The sequence below is a fragment of the Schistocerca americana genome, chromosome 1 (genome assembly GCF_021461395.2).
Source record: "Schistocerca americana isolate TAMUIC-IGC-003095 chromosome 1, iqSchAmer2.1, whole genome shotgun sequence".
Taxonomy (NCBI): Eukaryota; Metazoa; Arthropoda; class Insecta; order Orthoptera; family Acrididae; genus Schistocerca; species Schistocerca americana.
Genome location: NC_060119.1, coordinates 332,891,667 through 332,912,387, shown reverse-complemented (window position 1 = coordinate 332,912,387; position 20,721 = coordinate 332,891,667). Strand labels below are relative to the sequence as shown.

Genomic DNA, 20,721 nt, shown 5'->3' with positions numbered 1-20,721 from the left:
CTTACTGTTGCGAGAGCACGGTGCACGTCCACCTACTGCAAGCATCAGTGGCACACTGAGAATATCTACAATGATGAGTCTGTAGTGTGCCAACAATGGAAATTATAAACAAAAAATGTAGCGTGGGGTCTGCTGAGACCCCACCCATCTAGTTAAAGGTTAAACTATGATATAGTGTAGCAATGTTGTTTGCAGATGGTATTTGCCTGTGCTCATACATTTTTCTTGGTTTGAATTTGGTATTACATTTTAGCACTAGTGTTTGACCTAAATGATCTGAGAGATGACCATTTACGATGTCTGTTGAGATGATATGGTCATAATTTGTGATAACATGATCAATTGAACTACTATGTGTGTTTGTTATTCTGGTGGGTACTAATCAAAGAAGATCTTTGCCCCCATAAGACAGGATATAATCTGTAAAACGTTTGCTTTCCTGACTATCAAGTAAAGTGTTGATTTTCAGATCTCTCAATATGACAAGATTTACACTTCTACAACCTGACATTAATTTACTTAAAACTCCATCAAGTGATTTCAGAAAAGCATCAAAATTTCCACAGGGGGCTCCACGTACATCTATGACATAGAAAGGAACAGTACAAAATGCGAGTTTAAGAACTGCAATTTCGAAATCTTTGTCAATACAGAAATTGTTTCCCCATAGCACTTTTTCTGTGGTGATTATGAACTTACATTTTCATGGCAACACCACCATCTTTATTATGTGTTCTACAGTAGAACATATCTAGGTTGTAGCATTCTAATTTGCAGTATAAAATGTTGTCCACTGTTTTCTGGTGTTCTGTAGCTCTTACTACATGTGTAGACAGTCCTGTGATAAATGATTGAAAATGATTTATTTTGTTTCCTAAACCCTGTACATTACAATGCAAAAGTGATCAATTATTCTCGCATGGACAGAAAACTGTTTGAGGTACATATGAAACACAAACATTTGCATCTGGTGTTGTACTGGTGGAATGTCTGAACCAAGGAATCAAATATTAAAGATAGGATTGAGTGTTCTTGGTAACTAAACAGGTTTTTGATAACCAAGTTTCTTATTTGTCTGAAACAGAAAGTGTACAATAATTTTTCTTATGGCATTGAGTTGGTTCTGGAGACATGGATGTTGAACATTACTAGAATAGAAAGAAAACTCTATGAATAGATCAGACTACGATAAAAATGAAATCAAGGTGCACAGGACATGCAGATAAATGAATGAATTGTTGATGAATCCTCATAGATATTTACTAAATTCCAATTGATTAGAAAATACCAAGACAGTACCCTAATTGAAGGTAGGTACATAACACTGTAAAACATGCAGATGCAACATGGACGCATACACCTGAAAACTGCAATGCACAGAAAAGTGTAGAGTAACCCTTTATCCAACAGTGAAAGTCAAATAGCTATGACAATAAGTTTTGTGGCCTGAGTTTCACAAAATAGTGATGAATCTGAGTTCAGCGAAGGTATGAGGCATTAATATAATACCATTACAATTAGTAATGTCATAGGAACTAACAGGTTATTGTGTCATACATCCACAATAATTAGACCAGAAGATTTATCATTTTACTTCCATACAAGGAACCGAGTGAAGCACATAAAGCGGTGATACAAATAAACCAAATTAAAGTAGCCTACTCATATATTTCAGAAATGTAGTATATTGGTTGTCATTGCTACACCATCCATGTCACAAAGTTTGGCATAGACAAAACATGGAATCTCAATTTCTGTGATAGAATTAAAACTTGAATTTAATCTGTGAGTGTACCTATGTATTATTTAACCTACTACTACAATGATAATTGCTATATTAAATATGTACTTTTTCCATTTTATATGTACTTTTTCCATTTTTGTTGTAAATATATTATCTATTAACCAATACAATGTAATCAGTAATTATGTAAAATTAATTATGTTTAAATCATCAGATATATGATGTAGATATGGAAACATGATATGCTTAAGAGTTTATATAATGTACTAGAATTTTTCATTTTCAGCTGCCTTTGGGAAACTCTACTCTTAAACCAGTAATGGTTTACATACATGGAGGTTGTTTCACTAGTGGGTCTGGGTCTGCGTATGGCCCTGATTACTTCGTTGAGAGTGGGGTTGTTGTAGTTACTATAAATTATCGTCTTGGAGTTTTGGGTAAGTATTCACTGTACTACTCAATTAACAATTTATCTATGAATATAAACCGAGTGAGGTGGCACGGTGGTTAGCACACTGGACTTGCATTGAGGAGGACGATGGTTCAAACCTGCATCTGGCCATCCTGATTGGGTTTTCCATGACTTCCCATTTCATGATTTCCCTAAATCTTTTCAGGTAAATGCTGGGATGTTTCCTTTGAAAGGGCAAAGCCAACTTCCTTCCCCATCCTTCCCTAACCGATGGGACCAATGACCTTGCTGTTTGGCCAGTGTGTCCCAAAAACAACCAACCACGAATACGAAGTTTTATTTGTATAATGTGAGTCATCAGTGTTTAAGTCCAGAATACTGTGTGAAAGCAGGAGGAAAATGGTACAAGGGTGGAATCACAAGTCTGGCAAATTTCTTCAAAATAGTGGAAAATTTTACTATCTTGTGACAGTTTCATTCACTTTTGACAACAGTGCTAACATTGTTTACTGTGCAATAAAAGATGAATAACTGTAATCAGTAGCTGATTATACCCACTGGTTACAGTTTTTCACATTATATTGTAAACAGTCAATGTAATCAGTAACAATAAATGTTCAAATTTGCTTGTTGTGGTTATTGGCCACTCTATAGCCACTACTTTGGGCAATGTTTATCTTCTGGCAAACAAGTAACATCCGTCAGGTTCCAATGATCACACTCAAGGCTTAGATGTGTTGCAAGTTAATGTTATTTGTGTGTAATGGTTAAAAACAATTTGTGACCTGTTGTTTATGATGATCTAGCAAGTCACTTTGTTTCAGCCACAGTCCTCATCTACAAAAAATTTAGTCCATAATATACAGAATTTTGTATGCAGTAACATAGTCCAATTTTTATATCACACTTTGATGTACAAAGTTGGAACTGCAAGAGAAAATTGTGGCAAATTACTGGCAGGCATCATTTTAGAACAAAGAAGAAAAAAAATCCAAAACTTTTAGCCTTGGATAAATGGTTAAACCTATTAGAGATGAAGATAACAGATAACACTGAATCAATAGATCATGAAGCACCAGGAGCATCCAGCTACAGCAGGGATATGTAAACAGATAAAACAATGGATATTATGACTTCAAATGGAAAAAATTAATGAAACATTTCTGCATTATGCACATTCACTTCAATTTATGGAAATGCCATACTGATTACATACCTGTGTGCTTAAGTTTTTATTGATGCTTAGTGAATGAAAACTTGAAAACTGCAAAATTAATATCACATCTAGCTACAAAATATTATTTCTGTTCCAGTAAACCTGTTTACCTTTTTGAACTAATATTGCAAGATAAATTTGTCCAAGACAAGTCTGTCAAATCCCATACACTGATTGCTAAGAAGCACTAAATAGCATCATATGAGGCTTCTGACATAATCACAAAGACTAAGAAACCAAATATTGTCAGTGTAGATGTTATGTTACAAATGGCAGTAAGAATGAGTGGAATAGTTCTGGGTAAAAAATTTGCAAATGAAATTAATAGAATTTCCTGACAGTTGATGCTTTATGTAAACATATTTTGGAAACTGGCAATGACCACTAAGTGAGCAATGCATAGTGAAAGAGAAAGGATGTTTGAAATTTAAAAATTAAATGAATGAATTGATTAATGCTGCAAATTTCGCACAGCTGTCGGTATCTGAGAGTGTGAACAAAGATTTATTTTGTATGCTATTAATGATACACATTATGAGTGGGAGCATTTTTCAAAAAGTGAACAAACTTTTCAGTGAAATGGACTTAGAGTGGAATAAATGTGTGGTAGCATGCAACAGACGTCCACTCCCAATAACTTGAAGAAGAAAAGCTGAATTTCATATTATGATTAAATCTCTTGGCATTGGCCGCATTACTTTTACTTGTTGCATGATTCCTGGAGAAGCTTTAGAGGCTATAAAAATTTTGTAAATGTCAATGGTGTATTAAGAAACACAGTGAAAGCTGTCATTCTAATCAAAAATTGAGTGTTTAACTGTTGTCTCTTTGCAAACTTATGTGTTAAAATGGAACTGAATTTCAGCAAACCTTTAGTACATATGAAAGTGTGTTGACTGTGCAGGGAATGAGCTCTGAAGTTGCTGTCGGGGTTAAAAATGAAATTCTACTACCTGTGGCTCAAAATAATTCTGAATATGTCAATTTGCTTCACAATAGAATCTGGTTGTTTGAATTATGTATATGTGTAAGATATATTTGAGGAACTCAGTGAGCTGACCTTTTCTTTCTCCAGGGGACAACATGAATAACTTTGCACTGCAACAAAAGAAAGCATGCTTTTATGAAAAAATCAAACATTTGGAATGACAAACTGAAAAATAATTTGTTTGGTATGATGTTAAATACAGACTATTCTATTGCTGAGAATAAGGAATTTTGATTTGCTTATGCATATCATAATTAATCACTTAGTATATTTGGAAGATAACTTTAAGAAGCATTTTCTATCAGAACTGAGCAACAGTCAGATTGGATGCAGAATTCTATTGTTGTGGCAATGGGCCATGTACTTGCAAATTTAGCCGCAATGTAAATGAATTAGATCCTGCCATGCCATTAGTAAAAATATATCTGTAGATGCACACACACTCACGCACACGCTCGCACACACACACACACACACACACACACACACACACACACACACACACACACACACACACACACACAATGAGACAGCTGCACTGCGTGCCAAAACACCCACTAGATGTGCCATCAGCTGATGGGAGAGTGGCAATCGAGCAAAGCACCTATGTTCAATTGCTGTTGGCATTTGGGTATGCGCATGGTTTGGTGCAGCATTGTGCTTGTTCCCCGAAATGCTGGTGGCACCAGAACGCGCTCTTCTGTGCATCAAATGAAGATGCAGGTGAGTGGGATGTGGCCTTGCTGCAGGAGCGTCTCTTGTATCTTTGGCTGATTGCAATTTCCACCGATGCTGCAACATGTTACCAGAAAGCTAATCTGTTGTGTCAGCTGATGGTGACCACTGCTGCTAATGCATCGTACTCAGGTTGCACTACTTTGGCATGTTATATCGTTATTTTGTAAATGAGTCCAGAAATTAATTTAATGATTAGTGTTAGATTGTGCAATTAATAATAGGAATTTTAAGTATGCCAGACATTTTGTAATTTCAAATGTTCCCAAAAGAAGAGTAATTTTAACTGTACATACATACATACTGATTGTAGTAAAGTAATGAACTAATTTCTTTTAATACATTTTAGCATGAAACATAATAAATCATTTACAAAATCATATGAAGTTCTTTCATTTAAACAGCTGAGATAATATTAACCTATACAACATACAAAAACATTATTGGTATCAATTACTTCTGTTGAAAGTTAGAAAAGGCTGCCCCTTTACAATATCCCCCTCACAAAATTTGGAAACATTGTGTTTACAACATTTTGTGACAAACCATAAATTTTGCCAAACGATGTACAAAATGAAGCCAAAATATAGAATACAGATTTATAAAAGTGTCTGATACATAACATATTACAGAAAACATAAACGTATCCACTATACATACTGACAATGTTAAATTAAATGTAGATTGCATCTTTACAGACTGTGTAACAAATGCAAAATTTGTAGGAATGAATGTTGATTTCCAGTTGAAGTAATGTGAACAAACAAAAGTACTTGCAAACAGAATGTCATGAGCATGGAATCCTATCATCAGTGTGTAACATGCTGTGTTGTTTAGTTGCATACTATTCATATGTACACTCAATTCTTAGCTATGGGATTCTTTTTTGGGGAACAAATGCACAAAATATCAACACAGTTTTCAAACTCCAGAAAAGAGCCATAAGAATCATAACCAAAAATGGTAGTCGAGCTCACTGTAAAGATCTGTTCAAAACACTGGGGATTTTAACTGCTCCATGTGAACACATTTACCAGTAAGTTGTGCACATCAAAAATAGCACTGGTAATTATTGCACAAACAGTTCTGCACATGACCATGGAACAAGAGCTAGACACGATTTACATCTGCAAAAAAAAAATAAACATAAAAATCAAAACAGCATTTTCTACCAAGGAATAAAGCTGTACAATAAATAACCAAAAGAGATAAAAGAAACTGCAAAAATACACTTATTTAAAAAGGCAGCTAAAAAGTACCTGTTATGCATTACATTTTATACATTGAAGGATTACTTAGATAAAACAGAGTAGGGGCCTGGTAAAAAAAATATTATACAAATAAATGATAATGTGATTCTTGAGTTACCCCCAGCGTATTTGATAATCAAAATATCCACAGGTGTACTGCCGGTCTGCAGTGTCCAATGGGCACAATATTTCGGCGATCATACATGTCACCATCATCAGGTGAACTGACGGACTGAGCTCCTGTGAAAGTGCCAGCATGGAGATCTGTATGCTATGGCTGCTCAGAGGGAACTGGGTTTGGTCGTGGCGGCAGCCGATTTAAATACCCTCCACCCGCAGTGCGCTCCTTCCGCTGTCCGTGCCCCGCACCACGGACGCGCGGTGGAACAGATTACGACGGCGTCTGAGTTGACGTCAGAGTGATGGCTCTGTCCGACGTGGTCATCACAACTATACATTTGCTCAATTTACTCTTGATTAACCCAATCACTGGTTCCAAGCCTTGCTAAGATTATAGCCACAGTCACAGTTTATGAGGTCATCATTGGTGTGAATTTCGATGGCCTCTCTAAAAATGCTGTCCCAGTATCTCGACATCTGTACCAAAATCCTTGTGCATTCATACTCCATAGCATGATTTTCCAACAAACAATGTTCGGCGACCGCCAACTTGCTCGGATACATCAGTCGAGTGTGCCTCTGGTGTTCACGGCATCAATCCTCGACAGTACGCATCGTCTGACCAATATACGACTTGCCACATTGACACGCAATCTGGTACATGCCAGACTTCCTCAAACCGAGGTCATCTTTGGCGCTCCCCACCAGTGCACGAGTTTTATTCGGAGGACAAAACACAGTTCTGACCCAGTGTTTCTTCAAAATGTGGGCGATTTTCCCCGAGAGTGCGCCTGTATATGGAATAAAGGCAGTGCCTACCTCCACCCTCGTGATTTCATCCATCTCCACAGGTTGTGCTGTAGTGGTTGGGTGGAAAGCACATTGAATCTGCCACTCTGAGTACCCATTTTCTCGAAATGCAGTTCTCAGATGTTCCAATTCCTGGGGTAGACTCTCTGCATCAGAGATATTGCGCGCCCTATGTACTAGAGTTTTACATACCCCATTCCTCTGTGAAGGGTGGTGGCAGCTGTCTGCGTGCAAATACAGATCAGTGTGCATTGTCTTCTGATACGCCCCATGACCTAGGGTGCCGTCAGCCCTTCTCTTGACCAAGACATCAAGGAAAGGTAATTTACCCTCCGTTTCAGTCTCCATAGTGAATTTCATGTTGGGGTGTATGGAGTTTAGATGTGTAAGGAAGTCAAGGAGTTTATCCATACCATGTGACCAGATGACGAAAGTGTCGCCCACGTAACGGAAAAAGCAAGTAAGTTTCCATTCGGATGACGACAGGGCTCTGAAATTGTTGTCTTACCGGCTGACAAAGGCAATGCTACAGTTGTTGTCTCCCATAAGGACTACACTGATAAGATGCAGAGCCTGCTAATGATGATTCCTACTGGAAGATCAGCATTGACTCTACAAAGGAGGTGGAGAACAAGACGCGGTCGCTTCTCAAGGACGCAGATTTACCGGAGAGTGACGCTAAGAAATTGTTACCCCACAGTCCGGTACCGCCTAGACTATATGGAGTGCCGAAGGTTCACAAAGATGGGGTACCATTACGCCCCATTGTTAGCAACATCAGGACACCTACATATTTGTTGGCCAAATACCTGACGGGAATATTAAGTCCTTATGTGGGTAAAAGCCCTCATCACATCCGTAATTCAGTGGATCTTGTTAAACACCTTGATAGCTTCACATTGGATGAGTCAGATATCATGGTGAGTTTTGACATCATTTCCTTGTTTATGAGGGTATCCCTGCGAGAGTCACTAGAATTGATTAGTCAGAAGTTTGACAAGAAGAACACAGAACTTTTTAGGCATGTCTTGACTTCCACGTATTTTCTTTTTAGTGCAGAATACTATGAACAAATGGAGGGAGTTGCCATGGGTAGCCCACTCTCACCGGTGGTAGCAAATTTATACATGGAGAACTCTGAGGAGTAAGCCCTGTCATCATCCGAATGGAAACCTACTTGCTTTTTCCGTTACGTGGACGACACTTTCGTCATCTGGCCACATGGTATGGATAAACTACTTGACTTTCTTACACATCTAAACTCCATACACCCCAACATGAAATTCACTATGGAGACTGAAACGGAGGGTAAATTACCTTTCCTTGACGTCTTGGTCAAGAGAAGGGCTGACGGCACCCTAGGTCATGGGGTGTATCAGAAGACAATGCACACTGATCTGTATTTGCACGCAGACAGCTGCCACCACCCTTCACAGAGGAATGAGGTACTTAAAACTCTAGTACATAGGGCATGCACTATCTCTGATGCAAAGAGTCTACCCCAGGAATTGGAACATCTGAGAACTGTATTTCAAAAAAATGGGTACTCAGAGTGGCAGATTCAACGTGCTCTCCACCCAACCATTACAGCACAACCTGTGGAGATGGATGAAATCACGAGGGTGGAGGTAGGCACTGCCTTTATTCCATATACAGGCGCACTCTCGGGGAAAATCGCCCGCATTTTGAAGAAACACCGGGTCGGAACTGTGTTTTGTCCTCCAAATAAAACTCGTGCACTGGTGGGGAGCGCCAAAGATGACCTCAGTTTGAGGAAGTCTGGCATGTACCAGATTCCGTGTCAATGTGGCAAGTCGTATATTGGTCAGATGATGCGTACTGTTGAGGATCGATGCCGTGAACACCAGAGGCACACTCGACTGATGTATCTGAGAAAGTTGGCAGTCGCTGAACATTGTTTGTTGGAAAATCACGCTATGGAGTATGAATGCACGAGGATTTTGGTACAGACGTCGAGATACTGGAACAGTGTTGTTAGAGAGGGCATCGAAATTCGCACCAATGGCGACCTCATAAACCATGACTGTGGCTATAATCTTAGCAAGGCTTGGGAACCAGTGATTGGGTTAATCACGAGTAAATCGAGCAAATGTATAGTTGTGATGACCACGTCGGACAGAGCCATCACTCCAACGTCATGCCAGACACTGTCGCAATCTGTTCCACCGCGTGACCGTGGTGTGGGGCGCGGACAGCGGAGGGAGTGCGCCACAAGGGGGGGGGGGTAGTTAAATCGGCAGCTGCCGTGACCGAACCCAGTTCCCTCTGAGCAGCCATAGCGTACGGATCTCCGTGCTGGCACTTTCACAGGAGCTCAGTCCGTCAGTTCACCTGATGATGGCGACATGTATGATCGCTGAAATATTGTGCCCGTTGGACACTGTAGACCGGCAGTACACTTGTGGTTATTTTGATTAATAATAATAATGATCATAAAACATCCAACATTCCACATAACACCTTCACACTATGTTTTTTTCCCTTCTTTTTTTTCCTTTTCTAGAAAAACTTGCCCCAAGCTATGCATTGCACAATACTAACACCTCATCTTGTTTCTGAGCTCCACATCTCACTCATTATAGAGGGATGCTGACTCAGATTTTCAGGATAGCAAATGAGAAGTTGTGGTATAGATAATGGCCTAGAGATCACCAGAGAGAGAGAGAGAGAGAGAGAGAGAGAGAGAGAGAGTGTGTGTGTGTGTGTGTGTGTGTGTGTGTGTGTGTGTAGTGAGTGAAGTGTTATGAAACAATGTATGTATAGTGTGTGCAGTGTCTGATAGTGAGATATGAGTGAACAGTGTGGCATCACATTATGTAATAAGTTATTTGTAAAAATAAATCTAATGATTGTCTCTAACTAGAAGTCTGTAAATGTATGTCTATGAGAATTACCTTATTTTAAACTGGTCTAAACTTGTAAATATTTTGACATGTCCTATATCATTGTAAAAAGAGATCTACAGATGAATAAAGCTACTTCTACTACTACTACTATACTACTACTACTACTTCAGGTCATGGCATTCAGATTTTTAGATCTGAGGAACATTTTGCCATAAGGCAATTGATACCAAGTTGAAACTACAACACTGGAACACTAAAATACAGAAGTAAATACAGAGACAAGGTAAATTACTAGAATTACAAACTGAAGAAGAAGATACTCAAAGGTGAGTAGGAATATAGTACAAGATCAGTCATCCATATAAATTAGAGTAATTGAGGACATATTGATTCGTGAAAGGACGAAATAATAAAAAATATGAGGGCCTAAGCTTTCAGTGTGGGGACAGACCTGTGAATCCAAACCACATCAGGTAAAAACCAGCAAAAAATGTTTCAATACTACAAGATGAATGAAGCTCTAATCATATCAATAAGTTGAATAATATGCAATGGATAATTGTAAGAAGCATCTAGTCTCAATCAATGGTTGTATGTTCTCCTTGAGTACATACACACACACACATACACACACACACACACACACACACACACACACACACACACACACACACAGAGAGAGAGAGAGAGAGAGAGAGAGAGAGAGAGAGAGAGAGAGACAGTTGCGATCACCAGGGGAACCCAAAAAGAGTTGAGCATGAGTTTGTCCACAACTCAAGTTCAAGTCAAATATAATATTGCAGTAATCAGGATAAATACAGGTAAAGAGAGTCATAAATAGCTTTGAATCATATCAAAAGTATTTTTCGTCCACCAGCCAAGATTAGAGCGCTTCTTGGCTCTGTTAAGGGTGACTTGGGTTTGAGGAAGCCCGGTGTGTACAAGATCCCTTGCCACTATGGGAAGGCTTATATTGGTCAGACAATCCGGACCAATCAGGACCGATGTGTTGAGCACCAGCGGCACACATGGTTGCTTCAACCTGAGAAATCTGCAGTGGTGGAGCACTGTCTCACCGAGGGACACAGAATGCTGTATGACAAGACACGAGTGGTTGCCACTGCATCTCGCTATTGGGACTGTGTTTTAAAAGAATCCATGGAGATTCGTTTATCTGATAATCTTATTAATAGAGACAAGGGTTATCTTTTAAGTAAGACTTGGATCTCGGTGTTATCAGACATTAAAAAACAACAGTCTGTGTTTCAATCGTCGGAATAAAATTTTTAAAATTTTTAATTTTTGATAGCGATATCTCGATTTCACCTGTTTCCACCACTGGCGGCACGGTATGTTTACTTGCTCTAGAGGGCAGTTATGGCACCTTCTCGTGCACGCGTTGTGGGCCTTCTGCGGCCTGTATAGGGGCTGCCGCTTGCGCTGAGTCAGTTCCAGCGACATTGTGTACCAGCACTCTCACCTGAAGATGGCGGCCAGTTGGACCGCGGAAATATTGTGTCAAGAAGACATTATGATCTGGCTGCACACCCAAGAAGAATATTATCAAATGTGATGAGAACAATCCTATCACAGAATCGTTCACAGTAGCTCTCCTTACATTCATCTCACCAGAAATTCTTATCTTCTTTCCATTTCACTTCACTGACACCCACTAATCTAGATAGAGCCTTTGCATTTTCGTATTCAGATTTTCCAGCTTTCCTACTATGTTTAAACACCTGATATTCCATGCTTTGACTCATAGAATTTTATGCCTTCATTGTTTATTCCATCTTTTTCACATGGACACCACCCCCTTGGCAGTCTCCTCTTAGAGATCTGAATGGGAGATTAATCCAGAATATTTTGCCAATGAGAAATCATCATGAAATTTTTTCAATTACTGATCACATGTTCTGTGGATGCACCTTTTGTGTCTTTAATGCAGTGGACACACTTTTAAAAATGTTTACCAACAAGGAGCAGGGGTTACTTTATGACCACCACAAATACAAATTTCATTAATTGTTGTTGACATTTGCTCCTAACGTTGATGTTTAAGCAGGGTCCCAGACCTGATTTAATATGATATGCATTGTGAAAAGTCAAATCTACTATGAAGAATTAAATTTTTGGGTTAAGTTTAACTGAAAAATTTGAAACTTCTATAGAATCTTGTAGAAGACTTCATTAAAAACAATAAATTTTTAATTCAAAATTTTTAAAAATAAAATACCTGACTGCATTGAAGTACTTTCAAAAGGTGGGCATAGGTAATTCCCCCGCCCCCCCCCCCTCACTCACTCCCTCCCCCTTTCCTCCCCCCCCCCCCCCCCCCCCATTACCCCCCAGTACTATTTACTTCACCATTTTCCAATATGACCCTTACTCCTGCCATCTCACTCCCAGTGTCTCACTTTCTGATGTTTCCTACACTGTGGTTGGAAACACTCTTTTTTGTACCTATCTAGATATCTACAATGGTAGCACTTCATCTCAGTGCACATACATTTCAATCAGTGTTGACAAACAAAGCTTGGCAGTCAGTGTACGTTGCAGTGTGCAGTGGTGCCACTATTCTAGTGCAATCACAGCTAAGCTAGACACATGTGGACAGTACTAAAACAATGTATATGAGCACACAAAACTGATATCTAAGCTGTTGATTGTGTCTGTGCTCCACAGTCGACATCCAGCATGTAGGTATGGAGTGTGGAGTTCTATGTACTCCATGGTAACCAACTAGCCTAAATAGACCAACTTTCAATACCAGTAACATATGAAAATAGGTAGTTGTGAATGAAAATCCAAGGTCACTGATGTGGGTTTTTACCCCTATACTCATTAGTGGTAAGAGAAGTAATCCAACTGTATAAAAAGCGCAAACTTTACTGTCTCAATAAACCACATACATGAGAACACTAGTGTACACCACAACAGTGTAGCACAGACTGAAGTCCAAAGATGTTAGCATTCATCATCATAGAAGCTTGGTGGACTGTTGATAGTCATCTTTAGTGATCTTAGGTGAAGTGTGTCTTTGATGACATTTACTTGTTAACTGTCAGCAGTCCTTACACAACCTGTTGTACATGGGATTTTAACCTACTTGTGTCATTTTTACATTAGCCAGATTATTTGTATTTTACATACCACTGTGGAACATCATTGTATTTAGTATGCTGTTGAGTCATTTATGAGATGTATGCATTTTTGATCCATCTGGTGTACTCCTTTGCAAGTACTGGCTATGGTTCTGACATGCAGAAGTACAGTTCTTACATCTTTCATCTGTGCACAATACATATTTGTTTCTGTTTTTGAGGTGTATTTTCCAGTAATGATGGTTATAAAAACTGAGACTGGCATAGAATATAGTTGAATGTTTATAGCTGATGGCTATAAAATGCTTTTTTCTTTTGAATATTTAACAGCTGTAGCAAGATACCTGTATAAAATGATAACTAATAATATGAATTATAATTTTATGTAGAAAAGGGAGTACACTGCGTTAAAATTAAAGAAAAAAGTAAAATACACTAACAATTTTAGATATAGAACTTCATGTTTTTACAATATCAGGTCCTTAACTACATTAAATAAAAATTATTGTCATTTTAAAGTTTGGTTGTGTAACTGAAAACCACCTAATGTTAGAAGAATTAAAATATGTATTAAGAATGCAGTTTTAGCATGTAATATGCAATTGACATTTAAATCTTGTTTCCTCACAGTACAATGTAAGTACACCAGCAAATACAGTATTTTGACTGTTTGATGCAAAAATTAAATAATATAAATTGTAACATGACTGAAAAATCTGCTACTTGACCTCTATAGAACCTGTAAACATAAAGATGTCACTACATTCTAGGAAAAGAATGAGAGCTATAGTGAGCTCCAGCAATTGTAATATGAGCTCCTCTTCTATGTTCTCAAACAGTCTAGCACAAGTAATAAGTGGTTCACCTGATGTTTTGTTTTACAAATTTTTTTCCATGCATGTTGCAGGTTTTATAAGCACAGGAGATTTACTGATACCAGGCAACACGGGTATGAAGGACCAAGTGGAGGCCCTGAAGTGGGTGCAGAAAAATATAGCGGCATTTGGAGGAGATCCTGACAATGTAACCATTTTTGGCCAAAGTGCTGGAGGGGCATCTGTACATTTCCACATACTTTCACCTACGTCTAAAGGTACCAATGACAGAAGTAGTGATGTGCGTTGTTAAAGAAAGATTACTATCTTCAGCTGGAGTTCCAATTCAGTTACATCCATTCAGTTCATTTAAGCATTTATTTGGAGCAGAGATTATCATTGCAGAATAAAATATAAAACTGGCACATTATATATTGGGGGAAAGATGTGCAAAATATCATGAGGAAGAAAACAAATGGATCTGATCACCTTTAGGAATCATCAGAAACTATTTTGGTATATCAAGTGTTTTTTTCTAAATCCATTGCAGACTACACTTTTTGAAATAGGTGAAAAGAAAAATTTGCTTTAGTAAAGTATAATATTACAAGGAAAAAGGATGATAGTCTGTCACTTAACTCGAAGAATTGAAATTCTAAGGACTGTCAACAGACACATGTGAAAAAAGTAAATAAAAAAACCATAACAACTATCATAGATTTTGGAGCTGTTAGTTTAATTATCAAGAAGGAAAAAGGGACAGCAGGGAAGGATTAGAGAGGAGGAACATGTCAGTCACACATAATTTCTAAAATTGAACTCCTTCTAGCGCATAGAAGAATTTTTGAATGTGAAATAATATGATGTGTCTGTTTCCTTGAGAGAGAGAAAAACAGAGAGAGAGAGAGAAGAATTTTTGAATGTGAAATAATATGATGTGTCTGTTTCCTTGAAAGAGAGAAAAACAGAGAGAGAGAGAGAGAGAGAGAGGGAATGAACATAGATAAGTACAAGTACATTAAAAATTGTGTGAGGATGATGTAAATGGAAAGCATATTGCCATAATTTTCACTCAGATTGCATTGCAATGATAAAACTAACTCATTCTGCACATCATCAATGACAGGTCATAATTATTATACATGGAACATGCAATTAACAGTCATCTTATTAAGAGCATTTACACTACACAGTTCCCATAGGAGTAGGAAGTCATTTGGGTTGTTTTCTTTTGTTTATATTTTCTCATGCAGGCTGTGAGCATACTCTGCTTTAAAACAATGCATCAGTACCTAGATTCTTTTCCCATGAGTTTTACTTTGTGGGATATCTGTGACAGACGATACCTCCTTCTTCATTTGTAAGTGTATATAAATTTATTTTCATATTCAATACTTCATAGGTTAATGACACTGTTGGTACATCCATGTACAAATCCAGAATACATCAGATCTCTGAGACAGTTTATGCATAAATCACTCTAGTTCTGATAAGGTGATGTAATAAGTGCTTTATTTTCCTTCCCACTCTCTTACTTTCTTTTATTTTTAGCTATTTATGTACGAGTTTCCTTGTGTCATTAGTTCCAGTTGTCTACAGATAGTCTATACATAAGTCAGAATGTACTCATGTCAGCAGCACATAACTATAATTGAAATTGTTGTGGTTGGCAGGAGAGCCAACACCATTTTACTAGAGGAAGCCGAAAGGCACGCGTTTTTGCTCACGCAGGCTGGCGTGAGGTCTGGAAGAGGACAAGGAAATTAGAATTTAGAAAGAACGGACGTAGCTGGTGGAATACTTAACTTTAATCCATTAATGGTGAACGTCGCTCTTGACGGTACATGATTCAATATCAATAGTAACTGATAATGGCACCTTCCTAGGTCATAGCAAATGACGTAGCTGAAGGCTACGCTAAACTATTGTCTCGGCAAATGAGAGCGTATTTTGTCAGTGAACCATCACTAACAAACCCAGTTGTACAACTGGGTGAGTGCTAAGTCTCTCTAGACCTGCCGTGTGGCGGCGCTCGGTCTGCAATCACTGATAGTGGCGACACGCGGGTCCGACGTATACTAAAGGACCACGGCTGATTTAAAGGCTACCACCTAGCAAGTGTGGTGTCGGCGGTGACACCACATTCCTCCACCGCAAATTGGTGTACGGTGGTGGCATAACGCTTCCGCTCGTCATGGGGAGGACCCCATGTTGACGTATGCGACGAGGTAGGGAGCCTAACAACAGGCGAGACTGTGCCACCCGCACCCTGCCATTCGGACTGCAGGGAGCTAGGAAATGCCTGAAAACCTGCTCCAGGGTGCACGCCAACATGCGGTGTATGCGCCCACAGAGAGACAGGAGGGGCCAAAGGGTCGACCTCCATCGGGCCGGGGCACCCGACGGGCGAAGACGACATATGGTCTGGAGCGGGCAAGAGTTCCACGTCGGAGGACAACTGGTCCCGGGAAGCAATCGGCAGCGCGTGACCCAGGGAGGCGCCCGGTGGTTGCAGCGACACGTCCACTGCGGACGTCGCCGGCGGGAGAACAGGTGGCGGCGGCAGTGGGGGAAAATGGAAGGCAGCGTCGATAACACCTGGGGCTGAGGCGAGCCAGTAGATGGGTCCCCAGGGCGCTGACCGGACGGCACCATCGCTGAAAGCAGACGGCAAGCGGCAGATCCCATGTGACGACAGAGGCGCAGCTGGTTGAGACAGCAAAACACCACGTCGAACAAAAAGTCTCTCCTTGTGAGCAAAAAATCGCCGAACCAACGGGTCCCCGATCCGTGACTTTGACAATGGCCATTGCGTAGCAACAATACGCAGAACGGTAGCAAGGACAGGGTCGGCAGCTGTGGCTGTAGCTACATGACGAAAATCAATTGGAAACGATTCGACCACATCATCGGTTTCCGAATCAATGAACATGCAAGCAAGTTCGGAGGAATTGAATGCTCTATCCTCAGCAACAGGCAAATGGGACAACGCATTGGTGTTTCTGTACTTAGCAGTGGACCTATACAGGATATCGTAGCGGTACTGCGAGAGGAAAATAGACCAGTGAATTAATTTCTGTCTGTACGGGGAGGTACAGGCTTGTTCGGATGAAAAAGCGATGTCAAAGGTTTGTGGTCTGGGATGATGGTAAAGTGACGACCATACAAGAAATCATGAAACTTTGTAACACCAAATACGAGAGCCAATGCTTCTTTCTCGATCTGTGAAGAATTTCTTTGCACAGACGAGAGCAATTTGGACACAAAGGCAATAGGGCGATCATGCGATCCATCTTTGTGCGCAAGCACTGCACCGATCCCGAAATCCGATGCATCCACCGTCAACAAAAGGGGCTTCTGGGGATCGAATGGCGTAAGGCAAGTATTGGAAAGCAACGCCGATTTCAACTGACGAAAGGCGCGTTCGCATTCCGTCGTCCAGACGAATGGAACACCTTTACGGCGTAAGCGATGAAGCAGAGCTGAAATGGAAGAGGTGTGTGGGATATATTTATGATAATAGTTGATTTTTCCCAGCACACTCTGTAGCTGCTTCAAATTCTGCAGCAAAGGCAAGTCTCGTATGGCACGGAGGTGCTCGGGACTGGGATGGATGCCTTGGGCATTGAGTACATGTCCCAGTTAGGCCAAGTCACGACCAAAAAACACACATTTGTCCTTCCACAAGCAAATAACATTTTGTTGCAAGACGTGAAATAATGTTCTGAGATTGGCTAAATGTTCTTCTTCCGTCTTTCCAGAGATCACAATATCGTCCAGATAGTTTTCTGCAGTAGGGACCAACGCACAAACAGTTTGTAGATATTGCTGAAACAAAGCAGGGGTGGATGCACACCCGAATGGGAGTCGTTTGAATTGATACAACCCAAGATGCGTGTTAACCACCAAAACATGCTGGGATTCTTCATCCACCAGTATTTGCAAGAACGCATCTGCTAGGTCCAACTTCGAAAAATATTTACCCGGGCACAGTTTGTCAAAAAGATCTTCCGGGCGGGGTAAAGGAAAAGTTGGAATCACTAGTTGTGGATTCACTGTTGCCTTGAAGTCCACACAAAGTCTCAGTTTTCCGGAAGGTTTTGGCAAAATTACTAAGGGTGATGCCCAGAGAGAAGCCTGCACACATTCAATTACACCTTGTGATTCCAGATCGTGTAATGTTTTTGTGACCTCATCACGCAATGCGTGGGGAACATTGCGCACTCTGAAAAATTTCAGTTGCACGTTTACTTTCAGTTCCAAATGTGCTTTATAGTTCTTAGCGCAACAAAGGCCCAGTGCAAAAATGTCTGCAAATTCTTCACACAGACGAGAAACACTGTCTGAAGGCACAGTCTGGTACACTGATAGGACCTGATTTACTATAGACAAGTTAAACAACTGAAATAAATCGAAACCAAACAAGTTCACAGCAGAAGAAGAATGAAGGACGTAAAATGACACAAGTTTTGTTTGTCCTTTGTATGTTGCAAGAAGGCTGCACTGTCCTAACACAGGGATATCTTGCCCAGAATAACTAGTTAACTTAACATGTGCAGCACGCAACGGAGGTGTGCCCAGCAGTTTGTAAGTGTCTTGATTGATCAGTGAGACTGCAGCTCCGGTATTGAGCTGGAATGGTATCACTTTTCCGATAATGTCCAAGTCTACAAAAAGTTTATTGTCCTGCTGATGACAAGAGCGACTGTCTCGTGCATCGTGACTGACACTGGTACATAATCACTTGCGACTTGACGTGATTTCCAGCGATGTCGATGCACACTATTTGTGGGATGAACACAGTCACTGTTAGAGAGAATGGCACTGAGCGGAGTGGAATGAACTAAATGAATTTCCATGGGCGAAGTTTCACGAGCCTGAGTATCCTTGGTTCGAATTCGGTGCGAAGCAAAGGGCCTGGAATGGTTGTGAGTGTCCGATCTGAGCTTTTTCTGGCAAACACTCTGAACATGTCCTTTATTACAGAAAAAGCAAATAGCCTGGTGTGATGGGCAATTCTCACGCGAATGTCTAGTAACACATCGCGGGCATGATTTTAGCACTGCATTTGCTTGCCTGCGTGACACATGTGGCTGAGAGCCTGGCGGCAGCGGCGCGGCCGGGCGCGAGGGCTGTTTACTGCTCTGTGCACCTCGCCCGGCAGGCCGGTTAACCTGACACATGGCTGGTGAAGTTTCAAACGATTTCTGAGCAGAGTCAAGTGTGTCCTGCCGATCCAATATGTCCATCACTTGTTGAAGGGAGGGATTGACTAGTATCAAAATCTGTTCCCTTATACGAACATCAGAAACATTCTGTGCAATTGCATCACATACCATAGTATCTGAATAAGGGAGTCCACATTGACACTCAAAAGCACAATCCCTAGTAAGGCCTTGCAAGGTTGCAACCCACTCCTGATTAGTCTGACCTGCCGTACGTTTTGTACGAAAGAAGTTATACCTTTTCGCAACTACATTGATTGATTCTTTGAAATATGCATCTAATGCAGACAAAATTTCGTCATAGGACAGAGTTGCTACGATGCGTTGGGGAAATAATGTGACTATCACATGGTATGTTTGTACGCCAACCAAAGACAACAAAAATGGCTGCCACTCGTTACCTTGAATTCTGTAGGCGGCGAGATGGAATCCAAGTTGGTGTATGGCGGTGACACCACAGAAATGCTGCAGGGAAGATATGCATGGCTGCTGCACATGCCCAGATTATGTCTTTACAATTAGCTTGCTAAATTAATTCATTATTTACAATGCAAAAGTATGTTAGATCTTGAAAACACAAAAAGAAATGGGATGTGTTTAAGATGTACAATTCTTCAATGCTGCAATGCCTTGAGTATACTAGATGTGATTTGGTGCATGTAACCAGCATAAAAAATTTTCCTACTCATACAGGACACCTTTTTTCACTTGCAATCTAATGACTTAATGAAGGTGGTCTTATGCTGCTGGGGAACTGGACTTGTTAAAACCTGGAGCAATGAATTAGCAAATGTAATGGCCAAGGAAAATTAAAAGATACCTGTAGTGGTGAAAAGTAATTTCTCCCTAAATGAAGTGACTTTGCTGTTGTGACAGAAGGCAGCATGCTGAAGGAACAGTGACTGGAAGTGAGAGACAGACTATCTGACAATAAGATAGCCCTTTCCGGTCTTGTGAGTGTGATGAAGTGCTGAAGAAATGCATTTTCTATATTTCAAGTGTGATCCACAGCAGATATTCATAAGGCATTTCTAGTGAAAATTATTCTTCTTTAAGGAGAGCTGGCATAAACCAATAATTCATTTGTAACACTGTTGGTCTGTTGTAGGTTTATTCAAGAGAGGAATAGCACAAAGTAGATCTGCTTTGAGTACTTGGGCACTGCAGAGAAAACCAGTAGAAATAGCATTCCAACTTGCTGAAAATCTTGGTTACACAGCGAAAAATACAACAGATCTTATGGAGTTCTTCTTGGCAGCAGATGCAACAGATCTTATGAAAGACATTTTTGCTGCTGTTCCTGAGGAGGTATGTCAGTTCTTCAAAATTTCATTGGTAATGTTTTGGAGGATATATATTCTGTAAGCATACGTAGAGACAGCTTTTCTTTAATCCTTGCTGAACAAACTTCAGTTCTTAACAAACAGAGTAAGTC

General features: G+C 40.1%; 1 protein-coding gene across 1 annotated transcript in view; it reads left to right on the top strand.

The window, feature by feature from the left end:
- LOC124623094 (esterase FE4-like) overlaps window positions 1-20,721 on the top strand; it is a 136,248-nt gene that overhangs the window by 46,001 nt on the left and 69,526 nt on the right. Inside the window, exons 3-5 of the mRNA XM_047148888.1 lie at window positions 2,031-2,181; window positions 14,154-14,339; window positions 20,395-20,594. Of these exons, the coding sequence (XP_047004844.1) occupies window positions 2,031-2,181; window positions 14,154-14,339; window positions 20,395-20,594 (537 nt within the window). The remainder of the gene's footprint in view (window positions 1-2,030; window positions 2,182-14,153; window positions 14,340-20,394; window positions 20,595-20,721) is intronic.